This window comes from Malaya genurostris, chromosome 3 (assembly GCF_030247185.1).
Source record: "Malaya genurostris strain Urasoe2022 chromosome 3, Malgen_1.1, whole genome shotgun sequence".
Classification (NCBI taxonomy): domain Eukaryota; kingdom Metazoa; phylum Arthropoda; class Insecta; order Diptera; family Culicidae; genus Malaya; species Malaya genurostris.
Window position 1 is genome coordinate 191,908,801 of NC_080572.1, and position 17,372 is coordinate 191,926,172.

Here is a 17,372-nt window from a genome sequence, read left to right on the forward strand (position 1 = left end):
ACTTCATAATCAACTCTCAGCTGGTTACTTTACAGTTCTTCATCCCAGTAATCCTACTTGTTTCTCTTCCGTGAAAAACCCGTCTACAATTGATCTGGTTCTAACAGATCAAAGTCACATTTGTAGTGAACCGATTACTCATGCTGATTTTGACTCAGATCATCTTCCTGTAACATTCAGACTTTCCAACGAAGCTATAATTAATCCAATTAGTTCTATTTTCAACTATCATAGAGCTAATTGGTTGGATTACAGATCTCACATCGAAAATCATGTGGATCATGAAACTATTTTAGAAAATTCTGCGGACATCGACACAGCAATTGATAATTTGAATCATTATATTATCGAAGCTAGAAATCTTTCAGTTCCCAAAGCTCAAACTAAATTAAATTCTCCTATCATCGATGACAATCTTCAACTGCTCATTCGGTTGAAGAATGTTCGTCGACGACAATATCAACGTTCTCGTGATCCTGCTATGAAAAACATAGTTAAGGATTTACAAAAAGAAATTAAACATAGATTTACTCTTTTGCGAAATGAAAATTTCGCTAAAGAAGTTGAACAAATTAAACCATATTCTAAACCTTTCTGGAAACTTTCTAAGGTTCTTAAGAAACCTCAGAAACCAATTCCTGCTCTCAAGGAAGGAAATCAAATACTTCTTACAAATGGTGAAAAAGCTCAAAAACTTGCTCAGCAGTTCGAGAGTGTCCACAATTTTAATTTAAACGTTGTGAGTCCTATTGAAAATGAAGTCTCACTGAAGTATGATCATATTTCAACCCAAGTGTTATTACCAAATGACATTCTTGAGACCAATTTTGATGAAATTAAATCAATTATTAGGAAACTCAAAAACATGAAGGCTCCTGGTAATGATGGAATTTTTAATATTCTTATTAAAAATCTTCCCGATGTTGCCTTGAGACTCCTGGTTAAAATTTTCAACAAGTGTTTTTCATTAGCTTACTTCCCAAAAAGATGGAAAAACGCTAAAGTAATTCCTATCCTAAAACCTGATAAAAACCCAGCAGAAACATCAAGTTATCGCCCAATTAGTTTACTTTCTTCTATCAGTAAACTTTTTGAAAAAATTATCTTGTTAAGAATGATGACTCATATAAATGAGAATTCAATTTTTTTACCAGAGCAGTTTGGATTTCGTCATGAACATTCAACTAGTCATCAACTTGTCAGAGTAACGAACATGATAAAATCAAATAAATCTTCTGGGTTATCCACTGGAGTTGCTTTTCTAGACATAGAAAAAGCATTCGACAGTGTTTGGCACAAAGGTTTAATAGCAAAAATGTCTGATTTCCAGTTTCCTATTTATTTGATCAAAATGATTCAAAATTATTTAACTGATCGTACTCTTCAGGTTAGCTATCAGAATTGTAAATCTGAATTGCTACCCGTACGAGCCGGTGTTCCGCAGGGTTCGAGTGTAGCTCCAATCTTGTATAATATTTTCACTTCTGATCTTCCAAATCTACCCGTTGGTTGTCAGAAATCGCTATTCTGTGACGACACAAGTCTGTTAGCCACAGGTAGAAATCTAAGAGTGATCTGCAGTCGAATACAAAGAAGTTTAAATATTTTCAGTGATTATCTGTCAAAATGGAAAATTAAACCAAATGCAGCAAAAACGCAATTAATTATCTTTCCTCACAAGCCAAGAGCTTCTTTTCTAAAACCAAACAATAATCACATTCTCAAATTGAATGGCTTGGAATTGACATGGTCTGATCAAGCTAAATACTTAGGTTTAACGTATGACAAAAAACTCACTTTCAAGGATCACATTGAAGGAATCCAGGCAAAGTGTATTAAATATATTAAATGTTTATATCCTCTTATAAACAGAAATTCTAAGCTCTGTCTAAAAAACAAATTGTTAATTTATAAACAAATTTTCAGACCAGCCATGCTTTATGCGGTACCAATTTGGTCAAGCTGTTGTTCCACCAGGAAGAAAACGCTTCAAAGGATTCAGAATAAAATTCTGAAAATGATTCTGAAGCGTCCTCCCTGGTTTAGTACAAATGAGTTACACAGACTCACAAATATAGAACCATTAGATGTAATGTCACATAATATTATAAGCAAATTCCGACAAAAATCGATGCAATCTTCAATTGAATCGATTCGCTCTCTGTATTAGTTAGTAAGTTAGTATATAAGTTCCTTTTCCCCATTACACAATACAAGTAGGTTTAGAATTTTCCCTACACAAAAATCTCAGAATTGCGGAAGCAAATGATGTCTTCATGGTAATAACCAAATCATATATATATATATATATATATATATATATATATATATATATATATATATATATATATATATATATATATAACAGGGCTGAAAAGTCACCACTTGTGGCTGAACACCCAATTTAAATCTTAATAATTTAATTTTAACTCATATTCCAATAAATAGTTATTAATTTAAAAAAAAAAAAACAAATTGATTGCAAATTATAAATGTTGTGTCGAAAAAGTTGGAAATATTGAAACTGGTATATTTTTTTCGTCAGTTGCCTTGAAGAGAAAGGTTAACTTTACATCTAGTATTTTTAACTTAATCAATCTCACCGTTATGAAACCATCACTTAATACGAGATCTGTCATGACACGTAGATCTGCAAGTCCCGGGACTAGCTAAGAAAAACATAATTTTCTTCCTCGCCGGAATAGGATCTCCTTTCTTGAAGCATTTTGAGGCCTACAAACATGTAGTAGACACTGAGAGCCATACCCGGTGATTTTGGTGGGTGCGGCAACAATTCGAAGCCCAATTCATGCAATTTCGTCATGATAGCATGAGAGCGTCTTGTCACAGGGCGTTGTCTTGGCTAAAGAGCACATTTTTTCTTCTTCATTCAAAATCGTTTATCATCGATTTCGTTCTTCAAATACATCAATTGGTCAATATAACTCTCCGCTATCTTTTTTAGGGTAACCGATGACCAAAATTCCACGAGCATCTCAAAATACTGAGGCCTTAATCTTATCGGTCCACATTTGCGTTTTCGGCTGCTTTGGATGGTTTTCATCGACTACACTCCAGTGAAGTGATGGATCCAGATTTCTTCCATTGTCACATATCGATGCAAAAATAAATCGGTTCATTTCGATGTAAATTCTCCAAGCAGTGCTGGGGATCAATGAAGCATTGTCGTTTTTGATTCAGCAAACGCGGCATCAATTTTGACAACAGCTTCATGCAAAATAGTGTATAAACACTACCGTATCCTTACGAAGTGAGCTATTACACAATCAAACGATTTACATGGTTTCCAGTGCAATTACCTCATTTGGTCTGCCGAAGCCTTCAGCAGCTTCAGTGTCTGTCCGAGCATGTTTAAGACTAGGTTCCTCCAAACAATTTTCGAAAAATCCAAAAAAAAATTTCACACGAAATTATATAGAATTAGTCCCGAGGGTACAGGCGATCGAGAAACTGGTACGAAGAAGGGGTATGGTGCACGTTTAGTCACGAATAATATCTTTGATCGGTTTTTTCATGGCTGTGACTTTTGGTTCAGCAGATATGATGGTATAAAAGACGTAACCGACAAAACGTGTTGATTTTTTACCGCGCAAGGTTCTGGGAGATTGCTGAACCGATTTTAACAAACCTATGCTCGTTTGAAAGCTACTATCAGGCCATTGATCGAGTTCGAATATCAAATAGCTGTGACTTTTATTTCCGGAGATATAATGGTATAAGTGACGTAACCGACAAACACGTTGTTTTTTACCGCTCTAATGTATATAAGGCTGCCAATCTTTTATGATCACCGCTAATTTCGTTAAGCGCTATTGTTCAAAAGTTTAAGCACCTCAAAAAAAGTCCTCATCCAAAATTTGAGCTAAATCGGACATAGGTAAAGGGTGCTGCCCAGCGGTTAAAGTTTAAATATTTTCGATCTTTAAAAAGGGGGGGGGAAATGGTGATTTTTCAAGATATATGAAAATTCCACTAAGTGGTATGCACCAAAAAAAGGAAAAAAATAGTCACGTTTGTCAGAGATGGCTGAACCAATTTTCACAAACTTCGATTCAAATGAAAGGTCTTATTTAGATCCGATTTCCGGTTCCGGAATTACAAGAAAGTTTCTTAACCGATTTTCACACACTAAGAACCAAGTAAAAGGTCTTAAAATTCTTCAAAAAGTATCCGAAAAGCTGATCCAGGTCCGACTTCCGGTTCCGGTATTACAACGCGATTAGTGAAAACTTTCAATTTTATGAGTATTTTTTCACAAGCGACAGCGAAACGAGGTGCACCATTTTATAAAACTTACTGCTAAATTATTCTAGTTGGCAGATCTTGCTAGTTAGTGAATATATAAAACTACTTTGCGACTACTAGTCCTCGGTTTCCGCTTCCGAAAGCACCGATAATAGTGAAGAAAATCTCTAAAAACGGAACTCACTTCGATTTCTCAGCAACGATTTAGCCGATTTCCACGAATCATGATTCAAATTAAATCTCTCATTGTCTTTAAATATACTGTACAATTTCATCCTGATCCGACTTCTGGTTCCGAAGTTATAGGGCGATGAGTGTCAAAACATTCAAATCGTCATTCAAAAAGACGATGCAAAACTAGTACGTGACGGTACGTGCGGTTTTGCTCCGTTCGCAGAGTGCTTTGTTCAATTTCGTATGGCGTGCAGGGTTGCCACATTAAAATTTATATTTTTCAGGTAAAAAAATGTTAATTTCTAATTCTTTTATTCAGTTTTAACCTACTTGTTCGTGTTATTACAAGATCATGATAACGATGCTTTTCTATAAAAGTACACTTATTGCATACAGAATGTTTATGCAATCACTTGAAAAATTGACAAGTGAAAATTGGCCTAGAGGGCTATGTGTTATAATATAGCCTACACAGTTCATCGAGCTTAGCAATGTTTGTGTCTGCGTGTGAGTATGTGTCAAATATTGTCACGCATAAAATAAAAAATCTCGTAATCCCACAGGTTGCTATTGAATTTCGCACCGTCATTTAGAGCGACGATACAAAAAAGGATGAAATTCTTCTAGATTTGGCTTAAAACTGAATTTTTTTATTTCGATAATAGAGATTTTAACATCGTAGTCATTCACCTGTCGGGACAGGAAAATTTCTTGGCCCTATGTGCGGGGTTGGGATTTGAACCCAGGTTGGCTGCGTGAAAGCCGATTGTCTTAGCAATCACGTTACGCCCATCCCCTTAAAACTGATTCAATTTGTAGGCTATATTAGTTACTTACTAAACGAACTGACTTCGGCTATACTGGTTCCAAGTTCCCGGTTCCAGAAGTGCCGGAAATAGTGGTCAAAAAGTTTAAAACGAGACTCACTGAATTTTTTCAGAGATGATTTGATCGATTTCCACGGCTCAAATAAAAGTTCCTATAGTCTCATAGGTTGCTGTTTAATTTCATCCGAATCCGACTTCCGGTTCCAGAACTATAAGGTGAAGTGTGTTCAATCATTTAGTGCGACGATGCAAAATGGAGAAAAATTCTTACTAACTTGACATAATTGTTTACAAATTGAAAAGGTTATGTTAGTTTATACCCAAAGAAAATTTCTTATTTAATTCAAGATTGAAACAACAATTTCGTCACAGAATCTTCTAGTGGTTTTTTTGAAAATATAATTAATAAGAGATTACACCACTAGGTTAAAAAAAGTTTTTCGAAAGAACTTGGCTTTAAACTCAGCATATCACCGACATATGGTTGTTTTTAATCCATTGCTGTTTTTCCCCCAAAAAAAGCAATGATAAATAAACACCAGAAATTGTTTCGAATCCATTGTTTTGAGAATATCAAAATACGGAAATTTGGTTGACAACGCCATTTCTTTATCAGTCCCGGGACTTATTGATCCACATGTTATTTATTCAATGTAGGATAAAACACGGTACACTTGACGTAGATTTCCGCTTCGGCGATACATAAATATATCACAAATTTACATCAAGTTTACAATACTTTTTAAGATCAAAAACCATCTAAAGCGGATTGCAGATGGGAGACAGAGTACGCAGACGACGTATAAACTAAACATCTAATCTTTCGCTAAAAATTACACTTTGAAATCTTCTGTGACTTTTGAATTGAATGAGCAATAAACCTGTTAATTCGAGTATATCTTATTCACCGAGTATTGTTTACACCTGTCAAAATTCGGACTGGTTTAACACTTGCCCTTCTCGCACCGTATAATATTGTGATACCGGCAAGGATTTGTAATCGAGTTTCACGTAGGTTTCGTCGTCCATGATTATGCAGTTCAAATTTCCAGCAAGAATCGTATTGTACAGCTTTCGAACCCTCGGCCTGATCGATGCTTCTTATTTCGGACTACGTTTTGATTGTTTCTGCTTCTTATAGGTTCGAAGATTCAAACGTTCTTTAGCACGAAGAACATTTGACTTCGAAGTGCCCACTTTTTTGGCCACATCCCGAACTGAAACCTCCTTTTTTTGCTCGAACGCCTTCAATATACGTTTATCCAACTGAGGGTTAGCAGGGCCTTTTTTTCGACCCGTTTTCGGTTTATCCTCAAAGGTGTTATCCTCACCGAACTTCTTGATTGCATTTCGCACGGCTTTTTCACTTACTCCTTCCATTTTTGCTATCTTTCTCAGTGGCAGTCCGCGTTCTGTGCACCATTTGTACACAATTTTTCGACGTTGTTCTGATGAAAGTCCACGCATTTCGAAACAAACTAATAAAAACGAATTAACAACTGCACAAGTGGTTAGAAAAGAGTGTAAACAACAGAACGCAGCCATAAAAATTGACAGATTCTGAACCATTGCGAAATGGCAGCGGTTTTTGGTTGCGTCCATACTTTCTGGGACAGTCTTCAGTTCAAACCATGTCATTGAAAAAGAGATTGTTCGTGGAAAAAAAATGGTGCACTTACAATCAAAATCCAGAGGCATTCGAGGAGCACCAGAACAAGGAAAGAAAGTAATCGTAAAAGTGGTCCAATGGACAGTAAAAAGGCCAGGAACTTGATTCAATTATTCAAGAACCATCCAAATATCGCTCATTGTTAAATTTGTATGTAATACAGAATTAAATATTGTGCTTTAAAATTGTAGTGAAGTTTACAATTATTATCTATTGCTTGATTGAGTTGCAAGTTGTTCTCAGATGTATTCAGCATTAATGCAAAGAAACGTTGAAGAGTATTACATGGAACGAAAAGATTTACGATTTTGGTGAAACACGTTATTCCGATAGATAAAAGAGCTAACCTTTGTCCGATCCAGGGGTTAAATACTTTGCAGTAAAAGGTTACACCTGCATACTGAACTTTTATCGCTATCACTGTCATCCATTTTCAACCTCGTAGAGCTATTCCTCACAGAATTGGCCTGAATAACGCCATACTGCAATTCGTGCTGCTGCCAACGTTCCCATCTCCCACCACTGAGAACAGCATTGTTCGCACATTTCATTGGCAACGGCACCAGTGATGATGATGATGATGATGATGATGATGATGATGGGCAAAAAAATGGACTGGGACACTGCTCTTGAATCGAACTGGTTCGGTGTGATACTCGAGGCGATCATTACAACATTTTTGGAGTACCAACTAAAAATTTTGCACATCGCAACACAGACGACCCGGTATAGTCGTTAAATGCGTTTAACGGAACTGCTCGTATCGTACCTCGCGATGACGCATACGAGATCCGGTACCAACGACGATGGGTACCGAAAGGTGCATCAACAACAAAAAAAAATTATGCATTTATGATGCCATATATGGGACACGTCTGCAAACCACAGCAGTCAGAGCCCGATAATGACATCTTCCGAAAATTCACATCATCTTCGCGTGCCGTGACAAGGTTCCCTTTCCATGTATTGGAGGAAGGAGATTCCCGTCGCTCGGAAGATTTCAGCTGGTTCAATTTTGATAGTCGTCAAGAAACGACAACGAAGACGACGCAGCAACAGCAGAGTACACTGACTTCTCGGTTACTCGTTTTGGATTTCCCGTTTTTTTGCAGTCTGCCTTGTACGCCACGCTCACTGCCTTCGCGTACACACATTCACACTCCGTGCACATGCTTTCAATCGGCCACCGCGCGTTCCCTGTCCTTCAGCCAGCCAGCCAGCCAGCCAGTGTTCTACAACCCGACGAACCTTCATTCCTCCGCTGTACCATAAACGGTGCAAGAAATTCTTGTCTTCTCTGCTGTTCTCCTTTCATCCGTTGCTGTTTATAATTCATGTGTTTTTGCACGTTTCTACAATCCACTCATCCGTCTCACCTGCATTACTTTCACCTGCACTACCATCAGCCCCCAACCCGCTCCCTCCAGACACTGACTTTTGCATATCTCGATTTCCGCTTGCGCGAAATCTGACTGTTTAATAACGGAACCGGAAGTTCTCCGTCCGAATCGAAAACTTACCATCATTTTGTAGCTTACTGTTTTGGTGTCCAGATATACTACCATAACACCACACTGCGATGGATAGTTGAGTTGCTAGCGACGTTGATGTGGGAAACCTGGAAGACTCTTTTCCAATAGTTTATCAACTGCGATCCACACGCGTGACACGGTTAGTCTTGCGATCACTTTCCGGTTAGATGTGTCCACCAAACGACTTTGAAAACTCTAGTAATTTCCGAAAACTCGGGGACTGTTTGATCACTCGGACCACCGGCGAGAAATAGCACCGAAATCCAGCAGCTTGTCTAATCAAAATAGTTCAGAGCACCGGGAAATCATCTAACGTTCAAGGGGGAAAAAAGGAAACAACACACAGTACCTTGCGGTTATCAGAATATTAGAGAAGCTCTGATAAACTAGCGACAATCAGTTTGAGCAAGCTAATTTTCTAAGCAAAACCGCAAATTTTAAACCGAACTATTTAGGCTCTTCCAAACACACGTAAAATTTGATGAAACTTTTCACTTTGACTTTTCCGATATTGATTATTTTCTACGACACGCACACTGCTGTAGGAATCACAAACACATTACTGCAGGTTAATCTCAGAGCGATGGTTGAATGGTTGACGGGAGGGAGAGGGTCTCAGTATCCTTCTGGATGTAATGCCGCTGTCAACCGGATATCAGTTCGATACTTCAACAACTTTTTGGATCAAATTACCAGTAAAAACATAATGCCTAAGCCAGATAAAGGTTTCTAAATCCGGATTAAGTTTAAATCGACCAAAAAGTGTACACTAATGAGAGCCACTCCCTAATGTTTCTCAGAGAGTGATTTCGTTCATGAACAGAAAGAGTTTCTCTCCAGAATATGTAACTCTTCGATTGCAATTCTCTCCCACTCTCTTTCTCTCTCTCCGACCAACTACACTCGAAGCAAGTGTGCATGTTTTCATTTCGTATTTTCCGTTCATTTCCCCCCCCCCCCCTGTGATGAGAGAAGTGCACAAATACCGCTTAGGCGTACATCCCGCACATAAATTGGTGCATCCGTGGTGAGGCCGGTTCTCCAGAGCAGGCAGCAGAGCATTCCTCACGAATCGAAACGGGCCGGTTTCAAGTGTAGTGTAGGTACATTGACTCTTCGATGTGTGGACTCTCGGCTCTCGGGCCGAACGATAGCTGAGCTAAGCTTGAACAGCGTTGAAGCTAATCTGCCACGACATGACAGGGCAGCAAGTTCTTAAACCAACCACTTGGGACTCTGTGGTTTCTGTACGGATGAATGCACCGACACCAGGAAACATCGTCGGTCTGCGGTGAAGTTGAAGAGTTGGGCACTATCTGACCGGTGTCACCTGTAACTTGTCGCGTAGCAACCCCAGGCCGGTGAGTGCGGCTTAACGAAGTAACAATGATCCGATTATCGCGCATTGTCCGGTTTCCTCGTGCGGCTGCTGAAAGCGCTGTGTGAACCGACAATCGAAATGTGAATCTGATCGGCCATTGCGCGAAGAAGAGCTAAGAAAGACGGAATTAAACTCATTACTTCTCGAGGGCATTGAATACGTGGATCTTCCTCTACGGTAAGCATCGCTTCAGCAGCGGTAACTGCTGAGCTAATGGAATTAACGGATCGGAGAAACTAGCCGCGGTGTGACCTTAGCGATCTGGATTTAGGAATGTTGGTGACTGTTGTTAGAATGGGAAAGCGAGAAGCGAAGCCGAACATTAGATTGGACATAATTTCTAAACTTTCAGTTAGTTAAAAACGGCAGATTTACATATAATTCATGAGCTATAATTCTCTCCCTACTCGCCAAACTGATAGTTCAGTTTATTTTTTCCGGTTCACAGTAAACACCATTTTTTTTAGAATAATCATTTATTGTAATAGGAATTAATTTTAATTAGAATAGAAAATTAGTTCGATGTTCAGTCTCAAGTGGTGACTTTTCAGCCCTATTATATACATGTTTTGGTTATTATCATTAGGACATCATTAGCTTCCGCAATTCTGTGAATTTAGAAAATTTGTAAACCGACTTGTAATTTTTAATGGGGGAAAGGAACTTATACACAAATCTACCAACTTATACACAGAACGAATCGATTCAATTGAGGGTTGCATCTACACGGAACGACCGAAATTAGCTCTGCGCCTAATTCGTATTACTGTTTTTGAATTAGTTGATTTTAACAACAAAATTTCCAAAATAACTATAAAATTAGTTAAAATTGAGAATTTACTTTGCTGAAAAAACTCTTATTTTTGGAGAATGTGTTTAGTTGGTGAATATCCTGGACACAAACCAGCAATATTTCAATCCAACACGAAATTCTCATTGACAACTAATTTTGTTATTAAAATCAGAAAATTTGTTTCTATTTATCTATCACCATCATTACTGAAGGACAGCACAAAGAAAACAAAACTGAAATGGGTATTATTAACAAGTTTATTAGCCAAAAACTCATGAGAAGTGTCAAAGCAAAACAATCCATTAAAAAGCTAAAAAGGACAGTCTTATTGAAACTGCTTGCAAATTGTTTTGATGTTTTTCGCATGTGTTCGATATATCTTTATTTAAATTTCTAAACCGATATGTTAAAATGTCGTAAACTGTTAGTGGAAATCGTATTTATTCAGAATTTGTGCGCACTTGAAGCGATTGTGCGTAATAATGTTTTTACGCGGAACAGTGAAGTGAATTTCGAATGTTTCACTCTAATTGTGATGAAATTTTTTTGTATCTTTAAACCTTCCGAGCTGCGCCGTCCGGTGTACTACTTGTATTCGGTTTTTGTTTTCCGAGTGCTAAAAGTTTTCAGTGAGAATGAAGAAAACAATGATTTAGAAGAAAAAAATTCAAAAAGTTGTTTATGTTTCGTTTAAGTCTTTTTCTTAAATACAACATCGTATTTATACCTGCCAAAATAGAAAAGACAACCGCGTCTGAAATTTTTTCGGCAGTAGTGTGCCATCTAGTGGCTAGTAGTCATTACGGTGTTACCGTTTCGGTGACAGGGCGCCATATAGCTGCAGATTGCAGAAGCCAATTCAACCATTCATATTGGTTGAAAACAACATTTTATTTCTTTAATTCAACTAAAAAATTAGTTGAATGGAAATGAAATGCGCCTTAGCTACGAAATGACAGCACGTTTAATTTGTGATTTCAACTAAAAAAAATAGTCATTTCAACAAATATTTTATTATTATTAAGGGAATGAGAATAAAAAATCTAAATTAGCAAAAGTAAGATTTTTTTAGTTGTCTCAAAAAATAACTAACTAAAATCAGCAAATCAACTAAATTTTTCGCGAAAATGCTGATTTCGGTCGTTCCGTGTATTTTTTGTCGGAACTTACTTTTAACATTATGAGACATTATGCTTCTAATGTTTCTATAGTTTTGAGTCTGTGTAACTCATTCGTAACTAACCACGTAGCACGCTTCATAATCATTTTCAGAATTTTATTTTGAATCCTTTGAAGCGTTTTCTTCCTGGGGGAACAACAACTTTACCAAATTCTGTTTATTAATTAGTAATTTGTTCCTCATACAGAACATAGAATTTCTGTTTAATAGAGGATATAAACATTTACTATATTTATTACACTTCGCCTGGATCCCTTCCATGTGATCATTGAAAGTGACATTGTGTTATACGTTAAGCCTTGATCAGACGAATGAAATTTAAGTTATTCCTTCAAGAATTTTCGAACTTTTGATCGAACGCTCTTCATCAAGTTCCGGACATGTGTTGCATCGCATTTTTTGGACACTTGAGACCAAATTTTGTTGAACTCCTGCATGTTCCCAGCTGCCTTACCAGTCTTCTTGAAGACCCTCTTCACGATTGCCCAGTAACGCTCGATGGGTCGAAGCTGAGGGCAATTTGGTGGATTGATATTTTTTTTCAACGAAATTTGTACCCGTTTTCGCAAGCCAATTGAGAGTGGTTTTGGCATAATGAGCCGACGCTAAATCCTGCCAAAACAGTGAAGGTGTACTATGCTTCTTATATAAAGGCAGCAATCTCTCCTGGAGACACTCAGATCGATAGATTTCTGCATTTATAGTTCCGGTAGTCTAAAAAATGGTTGACTTCAAACCACAGTAACATATTGCTTGCCATACCAGTATCTTTCGACCGAGTTTCGACCTGTCCGCATCGCTCACATCCTCCCCAACAACGACAGTTAAGCATTGTGGACCTGAAAGGATTTTGAGTCCTTCTTTACATAAATCCCATCGTCCATCAAAACGCATGCATCCGGACACCGCAAAAGACGCGAAAACAATTTCCGGGCCCTTGTTGCTGCTCGCTCCTTCTGTTCTACACTTTGTTTCGAGACTTTCTGCTTCTTGTAGGTCTTCAGGTGAATTCGCCTCTTGATATGCTGGATCATTCCGAAACTCGTTCCTGCTTTTTTGGCCAAATCACGTATTGACATTGATTTTTTCTTCAAGACTAGAGATACCACTCTCTGGACTAGTTTCGGGTTGGAAGAACCGGGTTTTCTGCCTCTTCCTGGTAGCTCACCTAAAGAATAGTGTTACCCAAACTTATTAATGATGATTTTAACACTGTCATCATGAATTCCAAACCGCTTCGCCAATTTTCGCATAGTAATACCCTTCTCACTTAGCCATGTGTCCAGAACCTGAATTTTCACTTCTTTTTCAATACGCGACATTTTGAAAACGCAGAATTTCAACAGCACAAACAAGTAAACATACGAAAGCTAACAGCCAAACACACAGCATGCTGTGATCTGAATATAAAAAACATCACAAATACATGCGTACAACACGAATGAATATGGATAGCTTATTTTCGATACACTCCTTAGGATTAACAGAAAGGTGAGTTCGAACAAAAACGTGTTGACATTTCAGTGTTTAAAAATACGTGCTCGCCATGGTGTTTGATTTATTTGATGGTCCTGACTAATAAAGGTACCATCAACAGAACTACGAAGGAAAAATTAGCCGTCTGAGCTGCACCCAACAACAGTTAAATTTATATCAAGGATGCAGTAGCTCGGGGAGTGTCCGTGAAATGTGCATCCACGGCTACACATGTTTTACATTCAATTGTAAGTCTACCAGCTTCAGGAAACATAATACATCTAAATTCCATAAATATTCTGGGATTGTTTGGGTTGAGTGTCGGTTCAACTTCGAAGGGTGTCGGTCTTACCCCCAGTAGGTGGCGATTTTTCCCGCACTGGTTGAAGCATCTCATTTATAAACATGTTTTTTGAAGCACGTTGGTAGATAAAATAACAAACCTTTTACCTAACCCTATTGATGTTGATAAATAAAAATATTAGGATATGGCATGGATAGAATTGTCCCGGGTTGGCGGTTCAATGCATAGGACGCTGGTCTTACAAGCCAGTTGGCGTATGTTCGAGCCCCGACCTGGAAGGATTCTAAGTGACAGTAGGATCCATAGTACTAGCCATGCAATGATTTTTGTACACTAAGAATCAGCTGCGAAGTCTGTTGAAACAGAAAGGCCAAATTCCACATAAGGAATGTAATGCCAAGACTTTGCTTTTATGGATAGAATTGTAATAATTGTTAATTATTCATACAAATCATCGATTGCTTGCCAATTGCAAGGGATCGAAAGTCTTCCTGTAATGTTTGAATCCATTTGATACGAACATTTCATTTAGGCGGGGCTTGTCGATGGAACGATGTTCTCGGTTCGATTGAGTTAACACCTCCCTGAGTCCTGAGCTAAAGTTGTTTGTATGTTTGAACAAAACACATGTAAACATATTTTTTTCTGTAAAGCGCTGCCAGACAGTGTGACTTGGGATAGGTAATCATACACACAGTTTTTCTGCCTCTCTAGGCAGCTGATTGCCGAGAGCGAGAAATATGGAATTATTTTAAATTACGTGATCATAGGTCGTCCAAGGTCTTCTGCTAGGGTATCAAGGGTTATCGCTACCATCGAAAGATTCAGACGAAACCAGTGCGTTCAATAAGAAAAATGCGACTTAATCGCACGGAAAAAATTCACATGATTACCTTTTCCTGGTAGGTAAATGAAACAAGTCTCAATTATACTTACTTTCCATAAAATTCAACTGCAACTACTGAAGTGAAGTGATAATAACAATGATACTTCAACTCAACAACTTCATATAGTTCAATTATTAACAATATCACAAATAATAGCTTTGCTACAATTTAAGTCAAAGAACAATTTCAAAAACGCATCGACAAATTTAACAGCCAGCTTCAGTAATATATATTTACTGCTTTTTTCTTTTTTAACGACCAAGTATAACGGTCAATATTTTTTTTACTTTTTGCTATATTCAGTTAACCAAAGAAAGAAACAGAAAATGTAAATTATAGAATGAAAGTATTCAAAAAAGAGCCCCGATGCGATGAAAGGTGAGACGTGACAAAGGTCATTTAAGTAAGCAGAAATCTTCAAATGACATAACTTCTACCTATTGCTAGAATAACCGAGCGTTTTTAGTTTCTAAATTTATTCGATGAAAGCAGGCCGAATATAAAACAATGAGAGCTACTTGCGCATGCTTGTCAATGACTGCCAAACGATATTTTCATAACGCATTGTCGTAGCTAATACGTTGCGCTCTGAACTCGAGCAATTTACCTCGTGCATCAAAATTGCGTGCATTAACACAACTCTTATATACATCCAACTTCAAATTTCAAGTTTCTCAATTGTTAGAGTCTTTTCCTTGCACATGAGTTACTGCATATATTCAAGAAGAGAGGTAATTACACAGCTCAGCACTGAGATTTGCTGTTCTCTCTGTCACGGTTGGCTGTGTGAGAACTTGTATGTACTCCTTCACGAGAGGCTTCAGTGGCTGATGCTTATGGCAGTTGAAAACAAATTGCTGTCTCAGTTGCAACGTCGAAGCAGTTTTATTGATGAATTTATTGACAGTTCAATCAAAAGTATATCGTTATTTTATCGTATTAAAATTGTAACACAAAGAAAAGATCCATTCTTCAATCTTTAGTTTTCTTTTACAAAGAACTGTTACATCTGATATAGTAGCACATAAACAGTGCACAACCCGTAAACTGTCACGAAGCGCCACTGGTTATTTCGGAACGTAATTATAAAGGTCTTTTACCATTTACTATCCGAACCGATACTTACTGATCAACGATGCATTACAATTTTGTTTAATGCTCATGTTTTCACATATTTGAACTAATTTTAAGATAACAAAATTTATTTTCACAGATGTTTGTAAATGGTTTTAAGATTGGTCGAAGTAAATTTAATAAATTTTATTTTATTCAAATTTGCTTCGGATTTGAATTTGATCCATAAAATAAAGTTTATTAGATTTTTTTTTGGTATCGGAAGGTGGCATTAGTAACTGCTAATGCACGGATTAGTCGAAGACGAAACGTAAAAACAAACAAAATATGTTGCAAAAAACATGTAAAATACATTGTTGAAATGATTGGAACGATTATAGCATATAATTTATATACATTTTAGAATCAAAATCTACGTCAGTTCTTCAACTTAATTGATTATTGATTCGATTGACGTGTGTCTTTACCCATCCACCAGCGAATAATTCAACTGGATTGTTAGTTACTTCGACCACAAGCTCTGTTGGTTTAAAAACAAAAATGACAGTTAAGAATATTCAACACGATCGATGATTGAAGGTGACATTTTAGGAAGAACTTAAATCTTTAATACTTTGAGTGCATTTCTACGTCCAATTTTTTTTTTTATTCATGATTCAATCAATAGGTACGTTATGAATATTATGTTTATTTTAGAAACAATACGTTGCGTTACGCAGTGAAGATTGTGTTGATAGATTGAACACTGACATCTTTCTAAAATATCTTTCCTGTGACCTTTCATTCGGTATTCCCTAATCTCTTTTTTCTCGCTTAACTCGAGTTAGTTATGACAATTTTACTTCAACATTTCAAAATATATGTCATTCGCAATCATATTTCCATTTTCCTTCTACCATTTTTCGGATAGTGATATTTAAGGCATTTATTCTGTCTTCTTTTGGGCGTTGAATGGTTAGATGAATTGATATATTTAATATACCCTCCCAAATGCAACTATATGAAAAAGGACAGACCTAAATTTGTAATAATGTGACTTTGAATTCGAATTTCTCCCAAAATTTCACTTGCACGGAAAATCTGTGCCTAAGATTGGAATCCAAATAAATTTAATTTAAACAATTTTAATTTTTGATATTTTATTACAACTCAGATTTTTTAAATAATATGAATTTCAGCGATTTCTGATGAAATCGGTGTCTCTTACACTTGTATTTGTTAATAATAGCTAAGTAATATTCATTCGACAGTTTTGGGGCCAACAAATGCATCGAGGAGGTTCATAGAGATAGCTTGGTGAGTAAAGAAAGAGTAGGAAATTATAAATTCTTTCATTTTTATTGTTGTTTTTTCCTCCGAATAAAAATGTTACAGAAACAGAATTTAATGAAGAAGTAACTGACAGACGTTTATCCATGGTGTTGGAATGATAACCGCTAGATCACTTTCGAGATCAAGTATCATCGAGCACAATCATGAACGATCATCAAACAATCGCCCATTCCACTAAATGAAAACAAATTTTGTGGAACAAAATAAAAATACGCACACTCACACACTACCTTATATATTACAAATCCAGATCACACAATCTACAAAAAACGTATAACCGCAGCATACTACGAAAACCATTCCAAAGCCATGACCTTCTCGTGGTGCACTCCCGTTCGTTCCGCACAGCTGTCAAATCTGCGCATATGACATCTGATAGCCCACCCACAGCAACGTGTGTATGTCCGCTCATTGCTACCAATACAGCCGCAGGTACTAAAAAGTCTCTTCCGCGAGAGTCCTCTCCGGAAAACACTC

At 37.2% G+C, this 17,372-nt stretch overlaps 1 protein-coding gene across 11 annotated transcripts in view; it reads right to left on the reverse strand.

The window, feature by feature from the left end:
* Window positions 1-17,372, reverse strand: part of LOC131439125 (protein alan shepard) — a 553,131-nt gene that overhangs the window by 442,662 nt on the left and 93,097 nt on the right. The window contains exon 1 of one of the 11 annotated variants that reach the window (XM_058609782.1): window positions 8,457-8,976. The exons of the other annotated variants lie outside the window; for them this stretch is intronic. Coding sequence (XP_058465765.1) covers window positions 8,457-8,501 — 45 coding nt within the window. The 5' untranslated portion in view covers window positions 8,502-8,976. Of the gene's footprint in view, window positions 1-8,456; window positions 8,977-17,372 lie in introns of those variants that run through there. 11 annotated transcript variants of the gene reach the window in all.